The sequence below is a fragment of the Heteronotia binoei genome, chromosome 1 (genome assembly GCF_032191835.1).
Source record: "Heteronotia binoei isolate CCM8104 ecotype False Entrance Well chromosome 1, APGP_CSIRO_Hbin_v1, whole genome shotgun sequence".
NCBI classification, from domain to species: domain Eukaryota; kingdom Metazoa; phylum Chordata; class Lepidosauria; order Squamata; family Gekkonidae; genus Heteronotia; species Heteronotia binoei.
The window spans coordinates 283,203,209-283,227,673 of record NC_083223.1 but is presented as its reverse complement, the minus strand read 5'-3'; the positions used below and the strand labels follow the sequence as shown (position 1 = coordinate 283,227,673).

General features: G+C 47.7%; 1 protein-coding gene across 1 annotated transcript in view; it reads right to left on the bottom strand.

The window, feature by feature from the left end:
- RFX5 (regulatory factor X5) overlaps positions 1-22,783 on the bottom strand; it is a 29,526-nt gene extending 6,743 nt beyond the window's left edge. Inside the window, exons 1-8 of the mRNA XM_060256521.1 lie at positions 22,576-22,783; positions 19,003-19,140; positions 17,064-17,097; positions 15,097-15,179; positions 8,494-8,613; positions 7,425-7,541; positions 3,030-3,111; positions 959-1,157 (exon numbers count right to left, since the gene is read on the bottom strand). Coding sequence (XP_060112504.1) covers positions 959-1,157; positions 3,030-3,111; positions 7,425-7,541; positions 8,494-8,613; positions 15,097-15,179; positions 17,064-17,097; positions 19,003-19,127 — 760 coding nt within the window. The 5' untranslated portion in view covers positions 19,128-19,140; positions 22,576-22,783. The remainder of the gene's footprint in view (positions 1-958; positions 1,158-3,029; positions 3,112-7,424; positions 7,542-8,493; positions 8,614-15,096; positions 15,180-17,063; positions 17,098-19,002; positions 19,141-22,575) is intronic.
- Positions 22,784-24,465: the final 1,682 nt, after the last annotated feature.

The following is a 24,465-nucleotide window of genomic DNA, read 5'->3' as shown; positions in this document are numbered from 1 at the left end:
CATTGTGCAGGGAGTTGGACTAGATGACCCTGGAGGTCCCTTCCAACTCTATGATTCTTCTCTCCTCCACATTCCTTACCCCTTACTGCCTAAAGATACTCATCATATGCTCTAGAGCACGGGTGTCGAACTCATTTGTTATGTGGGCCAGATCTGACATAAATGAGACCATATTGAGCCAGGCAATGTGTGTTATAAAATGCAATGGCAGATAGCAAAAATATAAACTTTATAAAGGACACAGACACATATAATTAATTAAAAAAAACACACCTTAAAACCATGCTTAAAACATTAGCACCCATTGGTCTTAAAGGTGCTTTCTTTGTATCTCTCCCAGGGAACTGGGCGAAGGAAGCTCTGGCTCTTTCCTTCCTTCCCCATGGAGATCAAGAGGAGCCTCAGCCAACAGAAGGAAGAGAGGCTTGGCTCAGGAGCTCTGCTGTGCGACTGAGAGAGCCTGGCAAAGCAAGCTCTCCTTCCCCTCCTTTCTTCCCAAGGGAGGAGCCTCATCCAATGGAGAAAATAGAGGCTTTGCTCTGTAGCTCTGCTGTGCGATTGAGCGAGCCCGGAAAAGCAAGCTGAGAGGGAGAAGGAAGCAGGCGACAGCCAATGGCTCAGGGGCCTGATAGGAACCTTCCGGGGGCTTGACTGGGCCCCCAGGCTGCATGTTTGACTCCCCTGCTCTAGATGGGATACCCTGCTTCAACCATGAGAATCAGTATTGTTGCTGCCAGAATTAATTAAGCCATCAGCTAGTGAGTTTTGTTGTTTCCCTGTGCGTTAACGGCATCCACGAAACCGTGCGGTCTGTTTTGAAAAGGTTTCTTTGTATTTCTTTAGTGAAGCTTTCTACGCTTATCTGTGCGGGAGTCCCCAGGAAGCGACTCAAACGGAACCCAGGATGGGCTTGGCTACGTTAGGCCCCCGAAGGCCTAAGGGGGAAGGGTTCGCCCACCTGAGAGCACCATTGCCATGACCAGGTCGGCGTGGGCTGAGCGGGGGTTGATGATGTGCTGCTGGATGAGGAACTGCGCCACCTCCACGATATTGCTGAACGTCCGCTTGAGGATCTTCTCCGCCCAATCGCAGGTCAGAGCGCAAGCCGCCTCTGTCACTTCGTCGTTGTACGTCTGCACCAGGTCCGTCCTCTCGGTCTGTACGCGACAAGAGAGCCAGGGGGATCGTAACCATCAGAGAGTTTATTTTTATTTATTCGATTTATAAGATTAATAAATATTAACATACATATTCAATAATTTACAATAGCTAAAACAATAAAACAAGAAGAAACAGTCTAACAGTTCAGTGCTATTCTCATAGCCTTCCTTCACAGTTTTTAAAAACCAGTCAGTTATATGCCAACCGGAAGAGGCCCTCACCTCCTCCGGTAGCTGGTTCCACCAGCAAGGGGCTGTGATTGAAAAGGCCCTATCCGTGGTTGACTTCAGACGGGCCTCCTTCAGCCTGGGGCAGTTAGACTATGAACATATGAAGCTGCCTTATACTGAATCAGACCCTTGGTCTACCAAAGTCAGTATTGTCTTCTCAGACTGGCAGCCGCTCTCCAGGGTCTCAAGCTGAGGTTTTTCACGCCTATTTGCCTGGACCCTTTTTAGTGGAGATGCCGGGGATTGAACCTGGGACCTTCTGCTTCCCAAGCAGATGCTCTACCACTGAGCCACCATCCCTCGTGGGCAGGGGCCCACGAGCTTTTTGATCCTGTGGGGAGCTTTGGAACTCTGAAACAGGGTGATGGGCGCAGCCACAAAAATGGCTGCCGGAGGAGGCGGAGCCAACCCCGAAATGGCTGCCGTGAGAGGTGGAGCCACATACAAAGAGGAAGCCAACGTGCTGGGGAAAAGGGCGAATTTATATATATATATATATATATATATATATATATATATATATACACACACACACACACATACACACACATACTGGGAAAGAGCAGTAAGAATAAAACCAATCCTGAGGTGGAAGCTGCCAGTGACACAAAGTTATTTTAATTTGCCCAGCTGATTGGATCACTGGTGGCCAATCAGAAGCCCTGCTGGGCCCATCAGTTTTCAAAAAACACCTGGTGGGTACCTGGACTAGGACTATTGGTGCTTGGGGGGGCACAGCAGGAGGGCTTCTGGAGTTCTGGCCCTGCTGGGGGATCCCTGATGGCCCCTGGGTTTTGGCCACTGTGTGACATTTTAGAGTATCGGGCTGCATGGACCTCTGGCCTGGTCCAACATGGCTTCTCTTGTGTTCTTATGTCTTCCGCCCGAGACCCTGGAGAGCAGCTGCCAGTCTGAGAAGACAATCCTAGGGGGTGTGCATTTGGATCTTCCCGAGCTGAAAATATACCTGAAAAATATGCTTCTTTTTTTGGCATTTTCAAAAGTATCCAGGATTTTTTGGGAAAACTGGCTGAAAAAAATCTCAAAAAAAAAAATCCTGGATATTTTGGGGAACTGGGAAGATCGGGGGAAGCAGCTGAAAGGTGTAGAGAGTGCTCCCAGACCCTCAGTTGCTTCCCCCACTTTAAAGGGACTGCAAAAAAAAAAAAAAGAGTGGGGAAAACTGCTGCAATGTTGGGAAAATGCTCAGGGCCTCAGCTGTTTCCTCCACTTCTTCTGCAGTCCCTTTAAACCAACCTGGTTTAAAGGGACCACAAAAAAATCGGAGAAAAACAGCTGAAAGGTGGAGAGCTGTTTTCTCCTCTCCTTAGCTGCATTTTGCTGCCTTGCTGGTCCCCCCCCCCCACCTCCCATTTTGGGTCTACTGGATCGGAAAATAATCTCAGAATTTCTTCTTTTTCTTTTCTAAAAAATCCCTGCTCTGAATACCTTTCCAGTATTTGAAGCAGGGATTTTTCAGAAATCCCAAGATTTATTTATCAGAGGGGGGGGGGGGAGGTCCAATTGACCCAAACTGAGGTAAAACACTGGGGAGGGGGGGTTGAACACCCCTAGATGGACCAGGGCTCTGGTTCAGTATAAGTCTGTGTGCATTTTCTGGACTTCTATGCAGCTTACCATCTCGGCTTCTTTAAGATCTAGGCTGGGAAGAGGAGGCATGTGGACCACTGTCTTTCTCCGAATTCCGCTGTAGCAATACGTTGCAGTAGAGTTAAGGAGATAAACCAAACCCCAAAGATTCCTCAATCCAATTATGGGCACCAAAACCCATATTCAGGCAGCGTCAAAGGTTTGCTTTTGGCTTGCCTTCTCAGGAATGCGCCAGTTCCCCCAAATTACAGGTCTTCCCTGTAAATCAGGGTCCCCGACATTTTTGTTGAGTTTGTAGGCACCTTTGCAGTGTGCCGGGAACAGCGACAAAATGGCTGCCGCTGAAGGTGGAGCCAGCCACAAAATGGCTGCCACAGCTTACCTTCCATCATCCAGTGAAGAAGATGCTTGTGCTGCAGGGACAGCTGCTGCCGAAGCAACCATTTAAAAATCTGCACAGCCAATCAGAAGCCGTGCTGGAGAAAAGCTCCATCCGCCCCACCCACTTTCTCAAAAAACTTAGCGGACATCAGGAAACGTATTGGGGGATGTCATGGTTCCCACTGCCACCATTTTGGAGACCCCCTGCTCTGATGAGCGCTTTAGTTCATTTCTAAAAGGAAAGAGACGGAACTTTCCTCTAGTGCAATAAAAACCACCTGTTTTGGGACAGTTCACAGAATCACAGAGTTGGAAGGGACTGCAGGGTCACCCAGTCCAACCTCCTGCACAACGCAAGAAATTTAGAAATACCTCCCCCCCACACACACACCCTGTGACCCCGCTCACATGCCCGGAAGATGGCAAAAACCCTCCAGGATCCCCGGCCAAACACGCCCAGAGAAAACTTGCTTCTTGATGCCCAAAGTGGAAAACAGCATTTCCCTGGGTGTATAAAACAAGGGCCACAAGAACTAAGCACTGATGCAACCCTTCTGGCCAGTTTAGTGTGGAGAGCCAGTTTAGTGTAGTGGTTAAGTGTGCGGACTCTTATCTGGGAGAACCGGGTTTGATTCCCCACTTCTCCATTTGCACCCGCTGGCATGGCCTTGGGTCAGCCATAGCTCTGGCAGGGGTTGTCCTTGAAAGGGCAGCTGCTGTGAGAGCCCACTCAGTCCCACCCACCACACAGGGTGTCTGTTGTGGGGGAGGAAGGGAAAGGAGATTGTGAGTGACTTTGAGACTCTTCGGAGTGGAGGGCAGGATATAAATCCAATATCTTCTTCAGGATTTGCCTAATTCACAGGATCCTCATTGCTGTCAGATGGCCATCCAGCCTCTGTTGAAAAACCTCCAAGGAAGGAGAGCCCACCACCTCCCAAGGAGGAAGCCTGTTCCACTGAGGAACCGCTCTTAACAGTCATAGAATCATAGAACTGGAAGAGACCCCCCCAGGGTCATCTAGTCCAACCCCTGCACAGTGCAGGAAACTCACAAACACCTCCCCCTAAATCCACAGGATCCTCATTGCTGTCAGATGGCCATCTAGCCTCTGTTGAAAAACCTCCAAGGAAGGAGAGCCCACCACCTCCCAAGGAGGAAGCCTGTTCCACTAAGGAACTGCTTTGTCAAGAAGATCTTCCTCATGTTGAGCGAAAACTCTTCTGATTTAATTTCAACCCACTGGTTCTGGTCCTACCTTCTAGGGCCACAGAAAACAATTCCACACCATCTCTCTATGACAGCCCTTCAAGGACTTGAAGATGGTGATCCTATCACCTCTCAGTCGTCTCCCCTCCAGGCTAAACATCCCCAGCTCCTTCAACCTTTCCTCATCCCCAGCTCCTTCAACCTCTGCCAGAGCTATGGCTGACCCAAGGCCATTCCAGCAGGTGCAAGTGGAAGAGCGGGGAATCAAAGAAACAGTATGTGTAAGTCTAACTACTGAAGCTGGAAATTATTTGAACTATATACAAATGCATAAGGGTTCTTAATTCTAAGAGCATAATGTAAGAGTGCTATCTTACTTTTGCTATTCTATATATAGCCAAAGCACTGTCTTGAGAGAAAACTAGAGAATAATAAAGCTTATCTGTTGTTTTGAAAAAGTCTCTTGGTCTCATGTATTAGATCCTGGGAGCATCAGGTTTTTTGGGGAACTGCGGTAAGAGAAAGTGTTTATGAAATACATAAAGAGGAAATTCCTCAACACAGAGTAAAGGGAGTTCAAGTAGAGGCTCGTTGGGATCATTTGTGGATCAATTATGATTTTAACCTTTGGAACGCGTACCCAGGTCATAGAGAGCGGTAAGTTCACTCTACCCTCACTGGTCAGTCTCGTTTCTGTTCATCAGAACATATGAACATATAAAGCTGCCTTATACTGAGTCAGACCCTTGATCCATCAAAGTCAGTATTGTCTTCTCAGACTGGCAACAGCTCTCTAGGGTCTCAAGCTGAGATTTCTCACACCTATTTGCCTGGACCCTTTTTTGGAGATGCCAGGGATTGAACCTGGGACCTCCCGCTTACCAAGCAGATGCTCTACCACTGAGCCACCATCCCTCCCCTAACTGGCAGCAGCTCTCCAGGGTCTCAAGCTGAGGTTTTTCACACCTATTTGCCTGGACCCTTTTTTGGAGATGTCAGGGATTGAACCTGGGACCTCCCGCTTACCAAGCAGATGCTCTACCACTGAGCCACCGTCCCTCCCTCCTTTCAGGAGTTTGAACTCCTGAAAGCTTCCACCCTGGGTATCTTGTTGAGTCCCTAAGTGATTCCGGACTCACATCTAGGTCTTCCACCGCAGACCAATGCAGCTGGATGCCTGATACAGCTTTGAAGGTGCAGTTGATAAATATTTAAATAAAGGAAAGAGCATTTGCCATCAAGGAAGCGCCATCGAGTCAAAGCCAACTTATGACAACCCCAGAAGGTTTCCAAGGCAGGAGATGTTCAGAGGTGGTTTGCTGTTGTTTGCCCCTGTACAGGAACCCTGGACTTCCTTGGTGGCCGCCCATCCAAGAGCTAACCAGGGCTGGCCCTCTTTAGTTTCCAAAATCTGACCAGATAAGGCCAACCTGGGCTATCCAGGTCATGGCAAGAGATGAGCCGAGGTGGTTTTGCCATTACCTGCCTCTGCATATCAACTCCAGACTTCCTTGGTGGTCTCCCAAGGATAACATCTGGAGCAGAGGTCCATCAGTGGCTCTTAGCCACAGTGTGTTGTTGGAACTGTCTGGAGCAAGTGATGCTCTGTATTCTTGGTGCTTGGGGGGGGCACAGTGGGAGGGCTTCTGGTGTCCTGGCCCCACTTACGGACCTCCTGATAGCACTTGGGTTTGTTTTGGCCAATGTGTAACACAGAGTGTTGGACTGGATGGGCCATTGGCCTGATCCAGCATGGTTTATGTTCTTATGTGACAGAGTGTTGGACTGGATGGGCCACTGGCCTGATCCAACATGGCTTCTCTTAGGTTCTTATGTGACACAGTGTTGGACTGGATGGGCCACTGGCCTGATCCAACATAGCTTCTCTTATGTGACACAGAGTGTTGGACTGGAAGGGACATTGGCCTGATCCAACATGGCTTCTCTTCTGTTCTTATGTGACACAGAGCGTCGGACTGGATGGGCCATTGGCCTGATCCAACATGGCTTCTCTTATGTTCTTATGTGACACAGAGTGTTGGACTTGAGGGGCCATTGGCTTGACCCAACATGGCTTCTCTTATGTTCTTATGTGAGTGTTGGACTGGATGGGCTATTGGCCTGATCCAACATGGCTTCTCTTATGTTCTTATGTGACACAGAGTGTTGGACTGGATGGGCCATTGGCCTGATCCAACATGGCTTCTCTTATGTTCTTATGTGACACAGAGTGTTGGACTTGAGGGGCCATTGGCTTGACCCAACATGGCTTCTCTTATGTTCTTATGTGAGTGTTGGACTGGATGGGCTATTGGCCTGATCCAACATGGCTTCTCTTATGTTCTTATGTGACACAGAGTGTTGGACTGGAGGGGCCACTGGCTTGATCCAACAGGGCTTCTCTTCTGTTCTTATGTGACACAGAGTGTTGGACTGGATGGGCCACTGGCCTGATCCAACATGGTTTCTCTTAGGTTCTTATGTTCTCCCATCCAAGTAGGGCCCACCCTGCGTAGCTTCCAAGGTCTGATGAGATCCAGCTACCTTGGGTGATCCAGGTCAGGACCCATCTGTCAGTACTGGCGGGGGGGGGGGGGAAGAGCCATGTGACTTTTGGGTTGTATTGTGCTTTTTCAAGTGCTCCTCCCCACGGACAGGTGGATAGAACCAAGAGCCTCCCCCATCCAGAGAGAGGACCGGTCATGGTGCCCAGTCCAGAAACCTGGCAAATCTGCAATGGCCAATCATCCCATTTCAGCTGCCTCAACTCCCCAAGTCTCATCGCAACTCCTCCAGTCCCTTGCTGCCTTGACTTCAAGCATGGAAGGATATTTTGATTGTCCACGGCCGCCCAGCCTTCTTGCTTTGATGTTTGGGAAGATCTCCCGGATGATCTTGCCAAAATTCGCTGCGCTCAGAGACCGGCTGCAAAGGTTATCGCAGTACCTCCTGCAGCAGGGGTGGGGAGAAACAGAAAAATGGTTCTCATACTCCTCAGACTGTGCCATACCAAAGGGGTCCCCAACCTTTTTGAGCCTATGGGCATATCTGGAATTCTGATACAGCACGGTGGGCACAGCCACAAAATGGCATCCATAGGAGTTGGAGTCAGACACAAAATGGCTGCCACGGGAGGTGAAAACAGACACAAAATGGCTGCCATGAGAGGTGAAGTCAGATATAAAGTGGCTGCCATGGGAGGTGAAAACAGACACAAAATGGCTGCCATGAGAGGTGAAGTCAGATATAAAATGGCTGCCATGGCAGGTGGAACCAGACACAAAATGGCTGCCTTAGGAGGTGGAGCCAAATATAAAATGGCTGCCATGGGAGGTGGAGCTAGACACAAAATGCTGCCCTAGGAGATGGAGCCAGATACAAAATGGCTGCCCTAAGAGACAGAGACAGACACAAAATGGCTGCCCTAGGAGGTGGAGCCTGACATAAAATGGCTTCCCTAGGAGGAAGGGCCAGACGCAAAGTGGCTGCCCTAAGAGACAGAGCCTGACATAAAATGGCTGCCCTAAGAGACAGAGCCTGACATAAAATGGCTTCCCTAGGAGGTGGGGCCAGACGCAAAGTGGCTGCCACGGCTCACCTTCAGTCACACAGTATCGATCCTTGTGCTGTGGTGGCAGTTGCTGCCAAAGTAACGTTTTTAAAAATCCACACAGCCAATCAAATCTGCAATGGCCAATCAGAAGTCCTGCAGGGCAAAAGCCTTTCCTGGCCCCACCCACTTCCTAAAAACATTCGATGGGCACCAGGAAAAGTGTCGCCAGGCGTCACTACCATACTAGAACAGCACAGGGGACCGTATGCTCCGCCCCCCTCTCCGCACCAATCACCCCTTCCCCTGAAAGTGACCGATCCCAAACACATTCCCCAAACACACACTCACTTGTAGGCGTCGTACACGTCTTGTTTCGGCAGGCAGGTGTCCGGGTACTCCTCCAAGTGATTCCGGATCCACGTGCAGGCGTGCATGTGTTCCACCGAGCTCAGCGAAGCAAGATCCAGGCTGCTCAGACAAAGAGGAGGGTCACTGCCATGGGACTGTGGATCCACAGGCCTAATTGCACACCCACTTCCCCAGTGCAACACACGGGCCCACGTGTTTGCAAACTGCACTCCTGCTTCACACATCTTTTAAACAAACGGCTCCTCTCTCGGAGGCTAATCGATGGTCGCTGAAAATGAACCTCTGTTCTCTTCCTACTGCTAGAAGATTTGTATTACAACACTGTAAAGATAAAAAGCAGCAGCCCCGTGGCGCAGAGTGGTAAAGCTGCAGTACTGCAGTCCTGAACTCTGCTCACGACCTGAGTTCGATCCTGGCGGAAGCTGGGTTTTCAGGTAGCTGGCTCGAGGTTGACTCAGCCTTCCATCCTTCCGAGGTCGGTAAAATGAGTACCCAGCTTGCTGGGGAGGAAGTGTAAAAGACTGGGGAAGGCAATGGCAAACCGCCCCGTAAAAAAAAGTCTCCCAAGAAAATGTTGTGATGTGACGTCACCCCAGAGTCAGAAACGACTGGTGCTTGCACAGGGGACTGCCTTGACCTTTAAAGACAAACGCCCACCTCTGATAAATCAATAGACTGAAGGTCTTAGAACTTTAGAACTTAGCCCTATATGGCCGAGGACCTGCCTACCTGAGGGACCGTCTCTCCCCATATGAGCCCCAAAGAGCACTGAGGTCAGCAGGGAAGAACATGCTTACTATCCCTGGGCCAAAGGAGGCAAAATTACAGAGCACCCGGGCACGGGCCTTCTCTGTTACAGCCCCGTGCCTCTGGAACCAGCTCCAGGAGGAGGTGCGGGCTCTGCGGAATCTGGACCAATTCCGCAGGGCCTGTAAGACCATTCTTTTCAGGCAGGCCTTTGTAGACCGCTGACAAGATGGCTGTTCAACCCACCAAACGATTCCATCTAGCGATCTCTGCCATTATATAAATGGACAGAATAACATCAGGAACACCACCGCCGCTGTTAAATTATGGAATGGCTTAGACAATCGGAGCTGGTTTTAGATATTGTTGTTTTAAATTATTGTATCATTTAAATGCTGTTTTTAAACTTATTATATATTGTATAATTTTATCGAACTTGTTGTTAGCTGCCCTGAGCCTGCCTAGGCGGGGAGGGCAGGATGTCAAGTCTGCTGTATTGTTATTAACGTGTTGTCTAACTCTGGTTCAGAAGCAAGGGATTCTGGGCTCTTACTGAACACCGATGCTGCTAGCTACCTCTCCTCCCCCCCTCCTCCTCTTAGCTATGCCTTTGTTGTGTAGTCTGCTTTGAAATGCTGATATGTGAACAAGATTGTGGAGCCTTCTCAGGCCGGGTGTCTGTGGGAGTACGAAGCGCCAAGGCCTTGGCTTGGGAACGAGGGAGTAACATCCTTGTGCGAAAATATACTGCATAGAGTGCCCCGCCCGTAGGAATCCTTTGATCTACACCTTAAATGCTTGGTTACTGTCCATGTACCCCAGTCCTTCAATCTCTATCATGGTCTTCAGTTCTGCTTTCAATAAACTAGAAGCTTTGTTTTAACCAAAGACTCGTTATTGAATTCAGCTGACTTGACACAAGATATAAATAAAATTTATTATTATTATTATTATTTATCAGTATTTGAACACAAGGCACAAACAGAACAAAGCAGGAGTCAAGTATCACCTTTAAGATCAACAAACTTTTATTCAGAATGTAAGCTTTCGTGTGCATGCATGTTAATTTGACTATTCTGCTATTGGGTTTTAACTTTGTACCACTTTGCATTCTAAACCCCACCAGCTGTATGTAGCTCTGCTCACTGTACCTCATTCCTCGTCTGAAGAAGCGGGCATGCACACGAAAGCTGACGTTCTGAATAAAAGATTGTCGGTCTTAAAGGCGCTTAAAGGACTCTTGCTTTGATCTACTGCTTCAGATCAGCACGGCTGCCCACCTGGATCTATCTACAAGGCACAAATGTCCATTCATGGTATTTTTGAGGTGGGCAAAATCCAAAGCATTTTCTGGGATCAAAAAGTGTGTCCTAGAAACTGATTATAGCAGGCTGATGCCAAGAAGCCCACCGTTTGTTCACCCCTTTCTACTTTCCCAAGATCTTTACCCCGCCCCCCACCACCATCTTACTATTCCACATTACTGTAGGGCTGTTTTGTTTGCAAGACTGAATATTATACGTAGAATGGTCTTACAGGGGAGATTTTTGAATAGGTCCTATTTGGACAGAATCTGCCCTCGCGGCTTTAATAGGCTAGATACGTCCTTCCGTGTCCTGCTTGAATGCAGGTTCTTTGAGAATATAAAAGATCATCATCTTAATCCTTGGTTTCTTTCCGGCCCAAATAAAGTCAGAAATCTTCCTTTGCCATTTTGTTAAATTGTTTAGCATCTTTTACAATCGGGATGGTTTGGAACAAATACATTATTCTTGGCAAAATGTTCATCTTAATTGCAGCTATCCTGCCCAGTAAGGACAAGTTAAGTCTGTTCCATTTCATCAAATCCTTGTCCATCTTACACCACAGATTTTAATAGATGCCAAAGAGAGAGGTGGTTTTCAACTCCCAGATTTAAGATTGTATCATGATGCGGTTTGTTTGACATGGATCAAAGATTGCATAATGCTGGTAGATAAAAAACCTTTATGGTTAGAAGCTCATGGGAATAAATTCGGCTGGCACGCGTATTTGTATTACGGGAAGAATAAAATGGACGGTTTTTTCTCTCACCATTATATCAGAAACAGTTTACTAAATACTTGGATAAAATATAAGAAATATGGAGGCGAGAGAAAACCGCTGTGGATAGTGCCAGCAGAAGTAATAAAAATAACAGCTGAATCCGATGAAGAAAGAGAGATGTCATATAATCAACTGCTCAAGATTCAAGGAGACAAAATTGAATTAAAATCCTCAGCAGAGTTAAATAATAAGTACGACTGGTTTCAAATGCAACAAATCAAAAGCTTGATGGAAAACGATATTAAATTGGAGGGAAAAAGACGAGAGCAAACAGAACTGGAAAGGGTCCTGCTTGGAGATAATGAAAAATTGATATCGAAAGTATACAAATTATTATTGAAATGGTCTACAGAAGAAGTAGTAGTAAAGTCTCAAATGGTCAAATGGGCAATCAATGTGAATAGAGAAATACAAATGGATACCTGCGAGCACCTTTGGAAGAACTCGATGAAGATCTCAACTTGTCAGAGCATCAAAGAGAACTGTTTTAAGAAGATGTATAGGTGGTATATGACTCCGAAAAAGCTGGCTAGGATGAGCAAAAAGATGTCGGATAGATGTTGGAAATGTAAAAAACATGAAGGTTCTTTCTTTCATATGTGGTGGACTTGTGAAAGAGCGAAGGAGTATTGCAACATGATACAACAAGAAATCTCCAAAATTTTGGGTTACGATTTCAAGAAAACTGCAGAGACTTTTTTGCTTGGATTACAATTAGAAAAATCTCCAAAGGAAGACAGGACTTTAATTTGGTACTTGCTCTCAGCTGCTAGGACATTGTATGCGCAGCTGTGGAAGCAAGGAAAAATACCAGAGAAATGGGACTGGATTATGAAAGTTTTATCGAGGAGTGAGATGGACAAACTAACTAGAAGTCTAAGAAACTATGATTTAGATATATTCAAAAAGGAGTAGAAGAAATTTAAAGGATATATGGAGAAAGAGTGGAAAGTAAAAAGACATTGGACATTTTTTTAGTATTAATGGGAAAAAATATATATATTGAACTTTGATCGGTTAATAGTACCTTTAGTATTGAACTTAAATCTATAACTTCGGGGAAGTCAATATTGGAGGGAGGAGGGATTGAAATACCATATGGGTTAGTACAGAGAATTTATAATTAAGTTTTGTAACCATGTGTTGTCAATAAATTGTTAAAACACGAGAATATAAAAGATCATGATATTAAAGTAAACTGCCCCTCCATACTCTGGAAACCCGAGCTCTTTGGCTCAGCAATAAGCCCTTTTGCTCAGTGATAAGTTTACTCTAAGCGCCCCGTGGCGCAGAGTGGGAAAGCTGCAGTCGGAGCCCTCTGCTCACGACCTGAGTTCGATCCCAGCAGAAGCTGCTTCAGGTAGCTGGCTCCAGGTTGACTCAGCCTTCCATCCTTCCAAGGTCAGTCAAAGGAGTCCCCAGCTTGCTGGGGGGAAAGCGTAGATGACTGGGGAAGGCAAGGGCAAACCACCCCGTAAAAAGTCTGCCGTGAAAACGTTGTGAAAGCAACATCACCCCAGAGTCGGAAAAACTGGTGCTTGCACAAGGGACTACCTTGACCTTTTTAAAAGTTTACTCTAACAACTGCCAAATCTGTCTTAGTCATTTTGACCCTTGCATAAAGAAGGATGAGGAGAGGGAGCAAGTATCTTCTGTTGCTCAAAATCTGTGATTTAATGAGCTTCGAAGGGAAGGGAAAGGATCTACATATGAGTTACTGTATAATGTATATACCAAGGATGGCCAAACTGTGGCTCTTCCACACATATTGTGTGGTTCTTGAAGTCCCCACCACCCTGTCAGCTGACTAGGAGAAGGCATTTGTCTCTTTAAATCACTTCTCTAAGCCAAGCCATCCAGCAGCTTGGAGAATACATTTAAAGTTAAAGTTGCTTTCTTTCCACCTCTCCCTCCCCCATCTTCGGTGTAGCGGTTAAGTGCATGGGCTCTTATCTGGGAGAACTGAGTTTGATTCCCCACTCCTCCACTTGCAGTTGCTGGAATGGCCTTGGGTCTGTCATAGTTCTGGCAAAGGTTGTCCTTGAAAGGGTAGCTGCTGTGAAAGCCCTCTCCAGCCCCACCCACCTCACAGGGTGTCTGTTGTGGGGGAGGGAGATAAAGGAGATTGTGAGCCACTCTGAGACTCTTCGGAGTGGAGGGCGGGATATAAATCCAATATCTTCTCTTCCTTCCTTCATCTAATGTTCATGTCTCATGGTTCTCAAACATCTGACGTTTATTCTATATGGCTCTTACATTAAGCAAGTTTGGCCACTCCTGGTATATATAAAAATCTTATTTAGTTGCTTGATTTTAAGTTTCCCCCTCTGAAAAGCAGTGGGTCAGATGCTATAGTGATTCCAGCACAGCTCTTTTGTTTGTGAAAACCCAACTGAAAACACATGTGGTTAGCTGCAACTATATACACAGAGATGCCACCCAAAACATATCTCCGGCAATAACCAACCCAATAGAAAAACAGATGCTTGGAACCCTCACTTGCATAGGCTTCATTCAAATAGATATTACCTGATTGGCTGGCTCAGCAAGGGCAGCCACTCTGAGTGTAGCTGCAAGGAGCCTCTCCAACAATGGGCTTAATTCAAATGGATATTACCAGATTGGCTGGCTCAGCAAGGGCAGCCACTGAGAGTAGCTGCAAGGAGCCTCTCCAACAATGGGCTTCAGTCAAATGGATATTACCTGATTGGCTGGCTCAGCAAGGGCAGCCACTCTGAGTGCAGCTGCAAGGAGCCTCTCCAACAATGGACTTCAGTCAAATGGATATTACCTGACTGGCTGGCTCAGCAAGGGCAGCTACTCTGAGTGTAGCTGCAAGGAGCCTCTCCAACAATGGGCTTCATTCAAATGGATATCACCTGATTGGCTGGCTCAGCAAGGGCAGCCACTGAGTGTAGCTGCAAGGAGCCTCTCAAACAATGGATATCGCCTAATTGGCTGGCTCAACAAGGGCAGCCACTCTGAATGCAGCTGCAAGGAGCCTCTCAGACAACACGTCTTTGTTTAAAGCCCCCAGTACACTACGCCCTCCATGTTCTTTATTTTTGAAAGACAGATTTTTTTTTAAAAAAAATTATTTTTTGAGCCCATCAACGGCCACAAGGACTGATGGTAAAAAGGGCTGTCAAGTCACAGTTGGCTTATGACGAGCCTCTCGTGGAGTTTTCATGCCAAGAGACATTTCAGAGGTGGTTTGCCATCAAAACCCCGGTATTCCTGGGAGATCTCCCTTCCAAAAACTGACCAGGGTGACCCTGTTTGGCTTCCAAGATCAGACTAGCCTGGGCTATCCAAGTCAGGCCCCATGAGGACTAGAAACCTCCCTTTTTCCTCCTCAGGAAGTTGGATCTTCTGGCTGGCATTCAATCTTGCCAACACACTGGACCAGAGAGTAAGCGCAATCCCATAAGGAACAACACCCTATTGTCACATTGCTAATGCAGAATGCTTCCCTTCCCGTGGTTCACTCCCCTCTTGCCCGTGCAACATGACAAGACCACAAATCACATGACAAAGGGGCCAGCCAAAGCAAGGCCACGCCTCCAAAACCGGTCAACAAGTATCGCTGCCATAGCTGCCGATCGAGTCCCCCCCCCCCCCAATTATTCTACACTGAGAAAGAACGATCCATATCCTTCCGGCGGTGATGCCCCTTCCCTGTGTCCCCCCCACCACCCCAAAACCACCAGTGGCAATCTGCAAATTTTCCAGCCAGGCTCCATTATTCACCTTTTCTCTCCCGAACTCGGGCCAGAAGGCAGCTGCAGGTAGAGGTAAAGCTTGGCATAATCCGAAAACTTCTGGACGTCTTGCTGTTATCGGGGGGAATAAAGAAAAAGTGACATGCTAGTGTTGTTTGCAAACTGAAAACAAATAAGCTTGTGCTCTCAGTTCTACTGGACGGATGTTGGCTGAACCTATGAAGTGTTTTTCTGGAGAAAGTCCAGAAAAGGGCAACTAGAATGATTAAAGGGCTGGAACACTTTCCCTATGAAGAAAGGTTGAAACGCTTGGGGCTCTTTAGCTTGGAGAAACGTCGACTGCGGGGGTGACATGATAGAGGTTTACAAGATAATGCATGGGATGGAGAAAGCAGAGAAAGAAGTCCTTTTCTCCCTTTCTCCCAATACAAGAACTCGTGGGCATTCGATGAAATTGCTGAGCAGACAGGTTAAAACGGATAAAAGGAAGTACTTCTTCACCCAAAGGGTGATTAACATGTGGAATTCACTGCCACAGGAGGTGGTGGAGGCTACAAGCATAGCCAGCTTCAAGAGGGGATTGGATAAAAATATGGAGCAGAGGTCCATCAGTGGCTATTAGCCACAGTATGTGTGTGTGTATGTATGTTTGTATGTGTGTATATATATATATATATATATATATAAACATAAAAAATTTTTGGCCACTGTGTGACACAGAGTGTTGGACTGGATGGGCCATTGGCCTGATCCAACATGGCTTCTCTTATGTTCTTATGTTGCCTTTCACCAAACTGACTCCTTGTTCCGACCAGTCCAACATTGTCTGCTCTGACGGGCAGCTGCTCTCCAGGGTTTCAGGCAGAGAACAACCCTTCCAAGACCACACGAACGTAACAGAAGCCAGAACATCAGGCCAATGGCCCCAACCAAGTGCCATCAGGCGGTCCACCAGTGGGGCCAGGACACTAGCAGCCCTCCCAAGCACCAAGAATACAGAGCATCGCTGCCCCAGACAGAGTTCCAACAATCTGCAGTGGCCACCTTGAGTCAAACCGTGAACAAATATCAATATCACCAAGGAACGTCCAAGAGCGGACATGGCAGGGAAAGTAGCAGCTTGATTTTCCAGGCTGGAAAACTGGGCTAAAGCCAATAAAATGAATTTTAACAGGGATAAATGTGAATTTTTGCATTTAGGTTGGAAAAATCCAATGCATGGTTATAGGATGGGAGACACTTGTCTTAGCAGTAGTCTGTGCGAAAAAGATCTAGGGGTCTTAGTGGACCATATGCTAAACATGAGTCAACAGTGTGATGCGGCGGCTAAAAAGGCAAATGCAATTTTGGGCTGTATCAACAGAAGTATAATCTCCAGATCACGTGATGTGATGGTATCGCTTTACTCTGCTCTGGTAAGACCTCACCTGGAGTCTTGTGTTCAGTTTTGGGCACCACATTTTAAGAAGGATCTAGGCAAGCTGGAATGGGTCCAGAGGAGGGCAACGAAGATGGTGAGGGGTCTGGAGACCAAGTCCTATGAGGAAAGGCTGAAGGAGCTGGGCATGTTTAGCCGTGAGAGGAAGCGGCTGAGAGGTGATAGGCTCACCCTCTTCAAGGACTTGAAGGGCTGTCCTATAGAGGATGGGGTGGAATTGTTTTCTGTGGCCCCAGAGGGTAGGACAGACCCAATGGGTTGAAATTAAATCAAGAGTTTCCGGCTCAACATTAGGAAGAACTTCCTGACTGTTAGAACGATTCCTCAGTGGAACAGGCTTCCTTCTGGGGAGGTGGTGGGCTCTCCTTCCTTGGAGGTTTTTAAACAGAGGCTAGGTGGCCATCTGATAGCAATGAGGATCCTGTGAATTGACTAGATGACCCTGGAGGTCCCTCCCAACTCTAGAATTCTATGACGGGAACTATTTTGTGTGCACCAATGGGAGGTTCAGTGTATTGGGCCTGCAAGAAGTATTGAGCTCCACCTAACCTACTCACCAGTATGCAGTCAACTTTGCTCTGGACGGATTTCCTGTTTAGGAGGAGAGAAGAAAAACATTTGTTACTCTCTTGGATATTTTGTCTCTCTCATCTCCAAATTGGGTTTTTATTGTTGGGATTTTTATGGTTAGAATTTTTGGCCCCAAATGCGCATCACTTTGCACTTGGCCACATTGAACCTCATCTGCCACGTTGACGCCCACTCACCCAGCCTCAACAGATCCCTTTGGAGTTCCTCACAATCCTCTCTGGTTCTCACCACCCTGAACAATTTAGTGTCATCTGCAAACTTGGCCACTTCACTGCTCACTCCCAACTCCAAATCATTTATGAACAAGTTCACCTCTTCAGCCCACTCTTTTTTCTCCGCAAGTGGGAACCTTTCCTTTCACGGAATCTGGGCTCTCCAGTTCAATGTGGTTTGATATCATCTACGCACTATCTCTCTCTACTAGCATTGCACTGATCTCATCTACCATTTCATTCCTATTCCCTCTCTCCTTAACCCCCTTCCCCCCACTTTTCTTCTGAAGTTGTTTGTTTGTCTCTTTGGGACTTTTTTTTTTTTAATGAGTGCACCCAGCACTATTGATGTGGTCACCGGAATAGATAATATTCATTTTGTTTGAGATTTTGGAAATGTACTTTGTTCTTACATTTGCCAATGTTTTGTATACGAAGAAAGATATGTATATTTTGGTATATTCTTTTCATAAAGCTTGATTTTTTTAAAAAAAGAAGACGACGTTAAAAAGCATGGGACCCAGTACTGAGCCCTGCGGCACCCCACTGCTTACCATCCTCCACTGTGAAAATTGCCCATTTATACCCACTCTTTGTTTTCTATTAATTAGCCAGTTTTTGATCCACAAGAGGACTTGTCCTTTTACTAAATGACTCTTGAGGTAAAAGAAGAAGATATTGGATTTATATCCTTACCTATACTCTGAATCTCAGAGTCTCAGAGCGGCCTACAATCTCCTTTTTCTTCCTCCCCCACAACAGACACCCTGTGAGGTGGGTGGGGTTGAGAGAGCTCTCCCAGAAGTTGCACTTTCAAGGACAGAGTCTCAGAACGCCTCACAATCTCCTTTCCCTTCCTCCCCCACAACAGACACCCTGTGAGATAGATGAAGATATTGGATTTATATCCCGCCCTCCACTCCAGAGTCTCAGAGCAGCTCACAATCTCCTTTCCCTTCCTCCCCGACAACAGACACTCTGTGAGGTGGGTGGGGCTGAGAGAACTCTCACAGCAGCTGCTCTTTCAAAGACAGTCTCTGCCAGAGCTACGGCTGACCCAAGGCCATTCCAGCAGGTGCAAGTGGAGGAGTGGGGAATCAAACCCAGTTCTCCCAGATAAGAGTCCTTTTACCTTTCTCTGCCACAACAGACACCCTGTGAGGTGGGTGGGGCTGGAGAGGGCTCTCACAGCAGCTGCCCTTTCAGGGACAACCTCTGCCAGAGCTATGGCTGTCCCAAGGCCATTCCAGCAGGTGCAAGTGGAGGAGTGGGGAATCAAACCCAGTTCTCCCAGATAAGAGTCCTTTTACCTTTCTCTGCCACAACAGACACCCTGTGAGGTGGGTGGGGCTGGGGATTGCTCTCACAGCAGCTGCCCTTTCAAGGACAACCTTTGCCAGAGCTATGGCTGACTCAAGGCCATTCCAGCAGGTGCAAGTGGAGGAGTGGGGAATCAAACTCAGTTCTCCATGATAGGAGTCGACACACTTAACCACCACAGAAAACTGGCTCTCTTGAGGATCAAAAACTGGCTAATTAATAAGAAGCAGAGGGTGAGTATTGGACCCTTCTTTGCTTCCGCCCAGCAGCTGCGTCAGACTCTGGATCCTCTCCCACCCTGGCTGCCCTCCCCTTTCAAAGAGAGGAGGGGGCAAGGCAACCCCCAGATCCCAGGCCCAAACCCGGCCCTTACGAGATGGCGCCTTTCAGCTTGTGAAGCAGTGTGCTGGGCTCAGTGGCGGCGCCCTGCGAATCCACATCCAAGCTTTCGCTCCCCTTTTCAGCGATCTCAGCAAACAGGTCGTTATCGTCAGCCATGGCATCAGGCACCCTGCGTTTAGACGAGAAAGAAGCCCTCCTCGCTTACTCCACCAACCATCCACGGGAGGAAGGCAAAGGAACAGACCTTAGAAGAAGATATTGGATTTATATTCCGCCCTATACTCTGAATCGCAAGAGTCTCAGAGCAGCTTACAATCTCCTTTACCTTCCCCCCTATCCCACAACAGACACCCTGTGAGGTGGGCAGGGCTGAGAGAGCTCTGACCAAAACTGCCCTTTCAAGGACAACTCTGCGAGAGCTATGGCTGACCCAAGGCCATTCCAGCAGGTGCAAGTGGAGGAGTGGGGAATTAAACCCGGTTGTCCCAGATAAGAGTCCACACACTTCACCACTACACCAAACTGGCTCTCCACTTGAGGGGCAACAAGAGAGCAGAGAGGCCGAGGCATTCCCCTGAGAACATCAGAAGAGCCCTGCTGGATGAGGATGATGATATTGGATTTATACCCCGCCCTCCACTCCAAATATCAGATTCTCAAAGCAGCTCACAATCTCCTTTTTCCTTTCCCCCCACCACAACAGACACCCTGTGAGGTGAGTGGGGCTGAGAGAGCTCTGACAGAAGCTGCCATTTCAAGGACAACTCCTGCAAGAGCTATGGCTGACCCAAGGCCATTCCAGCAGCTGCAAGTGGAGTAGTGGGGAATCAAACCCGGTTCTCCCAGATAAGAGAGCTCTGGCTGACCCAAGGCCATTCCAGCAGGTGCAAGTGGAGGAGTGGGGAATCAAACCCAGTTCTCCCAGATGAGAGAGCTCTGGCTGACCCAAGGCCATTCCAGCAGCTGCAAGTGGAGGAGTGGGGAATCAAACCTGGTTCTCCCAGATGAGAGAGCTCTGGCTGACCCAAGGCCATTCCAGCAGCTGCAAGTGGAGGAGTGGGGAATCAAACCCGGTTCTCTCAGATAAGAGAGCTCTGGCTGACCCAAGGCCATTCCAGCAGGTGCAAGTGGAGGAGGGGGGAATCAAACCCGGTTCTCCCAGATAAGAGAGCTCTGGCTGACCCAAGGCCATTCCAGCAGGTGCAAGTGGAGGAGTGGGGAATCAAACCCGGTTCTCCCAGATAAGAGAGCTCTGGCTGACCCAAGGCCATTCCAGCAGGGGCAAGTGGAGGAGTGGGGAATCAAACCTGGTTCTCCCAGAGAAGAGAGCTCTGGCTGACCCAAGGCCATTCCAGCAGGTGCAAGTGGAGGAGTGGGGAATCAAACCTGGTTCTCCCAGATAAAGAGTCCACGAACTTCACCACCACTGGCTCACTGACACCTTGGCTTGAGGGGCTCAGCATGCCCTTCTACACCAAGTGTTTTCAGAAAGTGGGTGGGGCCACATGGCGGTCTTACCCAACAAGGCTTCTGATTGGCCACTGGAGAGGACGGTCCACAAAGATTAAAATAACTGTTTCAGCAGCAGCAACCACCTCAGTGGTGGTTTTAAGGCTCTCCCACACAAACATTTCTTTTACTGTTTCTAATGTTTTATATTAATTTCTATTTATTATATTTCACTATTTTGTAAAGTTGTAAACTGTCCAGAGCAGGAGTGTCAAACATGTGGCTGGAGGGTCGAATCAGGCCCCCGGAGGGCTCCTATCAGGCCCCCGAGCAACTGGCTGCCATCTGCTTCCTTTTCTCTCTCTCTTGCTTCCTTCTGCATAACAGCTTGCTTTGCAAGGCTTGCTCAATCGCACAGGAGCTACAGAGCAAAACCTCTATTTTCTCCATTGGCTAAGGCTCCTCCCGTGGGGAGGAAGGGGGGAGGAACAGCTTGCTTTGCCAGGCTCTCTCAATCGCACAGCAGAGCTACTGAGCCAAGCCTCTCTTCCTTCTATTGGCTGAGGCTCCTCCCCCTCCTGGTCCCCTGGGGAAGGAAGGAAAGAGCCAGAGCTTTCTTTGCTCAGTTCCCTGGATTGCATGGGAGAGATACAAAGAAAGCATCTTTAAAACCAATGAGTGCTAACATTTTAAGCATGTTTTAAGTTTTTTAAAATATATATATTTGTTTGTTTGTGTTCTTTATAAAACTGATATCTCTGCTACCTAATCTTAAATAAGATCACACATGGCCCAACGCAACAAGGTCTCATTTGTCAGATCTGGCCCTCATAACAAATGAGTTTGCCACCCCTGCTCCAGAGTGTTGGAAGGGACCTCTAGGGTCATCTAGTCCATCCCCCTGCACAATGCAAGAAACTCACAAACACCTCCACCCTCCCCGTGAGTGACCCCTGCTCTGTGCCCAGAATATTGTGAGCCAGCCACTTCAGCTCCACACTGAAGGGGAAAGGGAAGTATAAGCAAAGCAAACAAAGTCATTTTTACTCTTTGCTTCAATTTCCTGCTCTCTGGTTGCAATCTTAAAAGCATTAAATCGGGGTGGCCCAGCAGCAGCTTTCACACATACTGCGTGGCTCTCAAAGGCCCCACAGCGCTGTTGGCCAGCAGCTTGGAGAATGCATTTAAAGTTAACGTTGCTCCCTCCCCACCTCACCCCATCTATCTGCCTTCCTCCCTTTGACATTCACGTCTTGCGGCTCTCAAACATCTGACACTATTCCATGCCACCTCTGCACTAAATAAATAAGGGGCATTCAACTCTTCATTTTCAATTCCCCACATTCCGGCTACAGCAGCAGCAACAACATTGCCTGGGCGCAGGTCTCCTTTGTAAGGCTTACTCCCAAGGAGCTCAGGATGCCTCCTTAAAGCAAGAGGGAAGTCGTTACGTATGTGAATCAAGGTTATGCTATTGTTACACATATGTGGACTCAAAAACATACATTTTATATATATAATCTCCCTGAGCAGGTCGGCTGCTCTCCGCAAGTCCCCCTGACTGTCTGTTTTTGCAGCTTCTGCCCGCGGGAAGGAGGGGGGGGGGGAGGATTTAGTTCTTCAAATGCATGCAAGCCCCCCTCGCCCCCCCCCCCCCAAACACATACTCCTGCTCGGGTGTCAAAAATAAAAGAAATGCATGCAACGCCCCTCGGGGCAGCACCGAGACGCGCATTGCACCGAGAGGGAAATTCAAATCCTCGTCACCATCTCCGCAATGCCTGAATTGCAGAGGTGGGGGGGGGGGGAGGAGGAGAGAGACTTAGTTTCCGCTTTAAGATGCCTTCTCGGAGCCAAAGCCAACCAAACAAAATGCTTGCAACGAACCCGTTCAGAAATCAGTCGCTTAAAAAAAAACAAAAAACAAATCCCATTTCTGCGCAGAATTGGAACCCAGGACTTTCTCCAAAATCGTAAAGCCTTTGTCAAAGTTCTTTGCATTCGCCCGCGCTCAAATGCACTTCTAGGTGGATGCAGAGAGAGAAAACCTGATTGCCTTCCTCCCCACTTTCCTTTTTTCTTAAGCAATAACGGATCCTCCCCCCCCCGCCCCCTCCGTATTACTTTAGGTTTGTTTCATACCAAAAAAGCTTACCTTAGCAAGACTTTGGTTTCTTCTGTTTCTTAAAAAGTGGGGGTGGAGGGGGAAGGAGGAAAAAGAACTCCAAACCTTCAAGAGTTAACAGATCCCCGAGGGCAATCTTGCAATCCCTGGATGCGGCGCAGTGTTGATAGTTTGGGGGGAAATCCGGTTGCATGGACGCTTTTGCCCTCCAAATTACAAAATAAAACAGAAAAAGAAAGTAAGGGGGGGGGGGAACGCTTGTTTTCTAGTAGGTTTATTCTCTGATTGGTCAGCCCAGATTGGATCTGCCCGGATACTCCGCCGTTCTTTAATGCAAATGGCTGCAGAACCTTTTTCCACCCGGATACAACCCCAGCTCGCCTCCTCATTGGCTGGAGCCATTGCGAAGTCTGCCTAGCAACACGACTCTGATTGGTGACGGGTCTGCCAGTTTAGAAGCAGGACAGGCAAGGGGGGGGCGGCAAAGAGGGCAAGCGGGTCTAAGGCGAATTCTTTGCTTGCAAAACTCGAGAGTCCTACCTTGCGGGGTTGCGAGGAAGGCGGCTGAGTCTTGGATTCTACAATTCTGGGCAAAAGACCCTGGCATAATGTCGCCATTGGAATATAGTCCAAAGAACTTTGCTCCATAAATGAGCAAGCATGCAGGAAAACTGTGCCGCGGAATCAGGTAGCCAGCCTCCAGGTGGCACAGGAGGAGAGAGCCGCACAGGCATTCCCGTTAAATCAACCTCAAATCCTTAGAAATGCAATTATTTATATAACAAATAATTCATAGAAAATACAGTGTATCACAAAGCGCAAAGGAAAACTACTCCTGAAACAACCAGTCCCATATTGAAGAATAAAAAGGATATTCTAGCATTGGAAAAAGTCCAGAAAAGGACAACTAGAGTGATTCAAGGGTTGGAACACTTTCCCTATGAAGAAAAGTTAAAACGCTTGAGGCTTTTTAGCTTGGAGAAACGTTGACTGCAGGGTGGCATGATAGAGGTTTACAAGATAATGCATGGGATGGAGAAAGTAGAGAAAGAAGTACTTTTCTCCCTTTCTCACAATACAAGAACTCGTGGGCATTCGATGAAATTGCTGAGCAGTCAGGTTAGAACGAATAAAAGGAAGCCCTTATTCACCCAAAGAGTAACTAACATGTGGAATTCACTGCCACAGGAGGTGGTGGCGGCTACAAGCATAGCCAGCTTCAAGAGAGGATTGGATAAAAATATGGAGCAGAGGTCCATCAGTGGCTATTAGCCACAGTGTGTATATATATATCTATATATATGTGTGTGTGTGTGTATATATGTATGTATGTATATGTGTGTGTATGTGTATGTATATACACACACACCTATATTGGCCACTGTGACACAGAATGTTGGACTGGATGGGCCACTGGCCTGATCCAACATGACTTCTCTTATGTTCTTATGGGTCACAGAGTGTTGGACTGGATGGGCCATTGGCCTGATCCAACATGGCTTCTCTTATGTTCTTATGTGACACAGAGTGTTGGACTGGAGGGGCCACTGGCCTGATCCAACAGGGCTTATGTGACTCAGAGTGTTGGACTGGAGGGGCCACTGCCCTGATCCAACATGGCTTCTCTTATGTTCTTATGGGACACAGAGTGTTGGACTGGAGGGGCCATTGGCCTGATCCAACAGGGCTTCTCTTATGTTCTTATGGGTCACAGAGTGTTGGACTGGAGGGGCCACTGGCCTGATCCAACAGGTCTTCTCTTATGTTCTTATGGGTCACAGAGTGTTGGACTGGAGGGGCCACTGGCCTGATCCAACAGGGCTTATGTGACTCAGAGTGTTGGACTGGAGGGGCCATTGGCCTGATCCAACAGGGCTTCTCTTATGTTCTTATGGGTCACAGAGTGTTGGACTGGAGGGG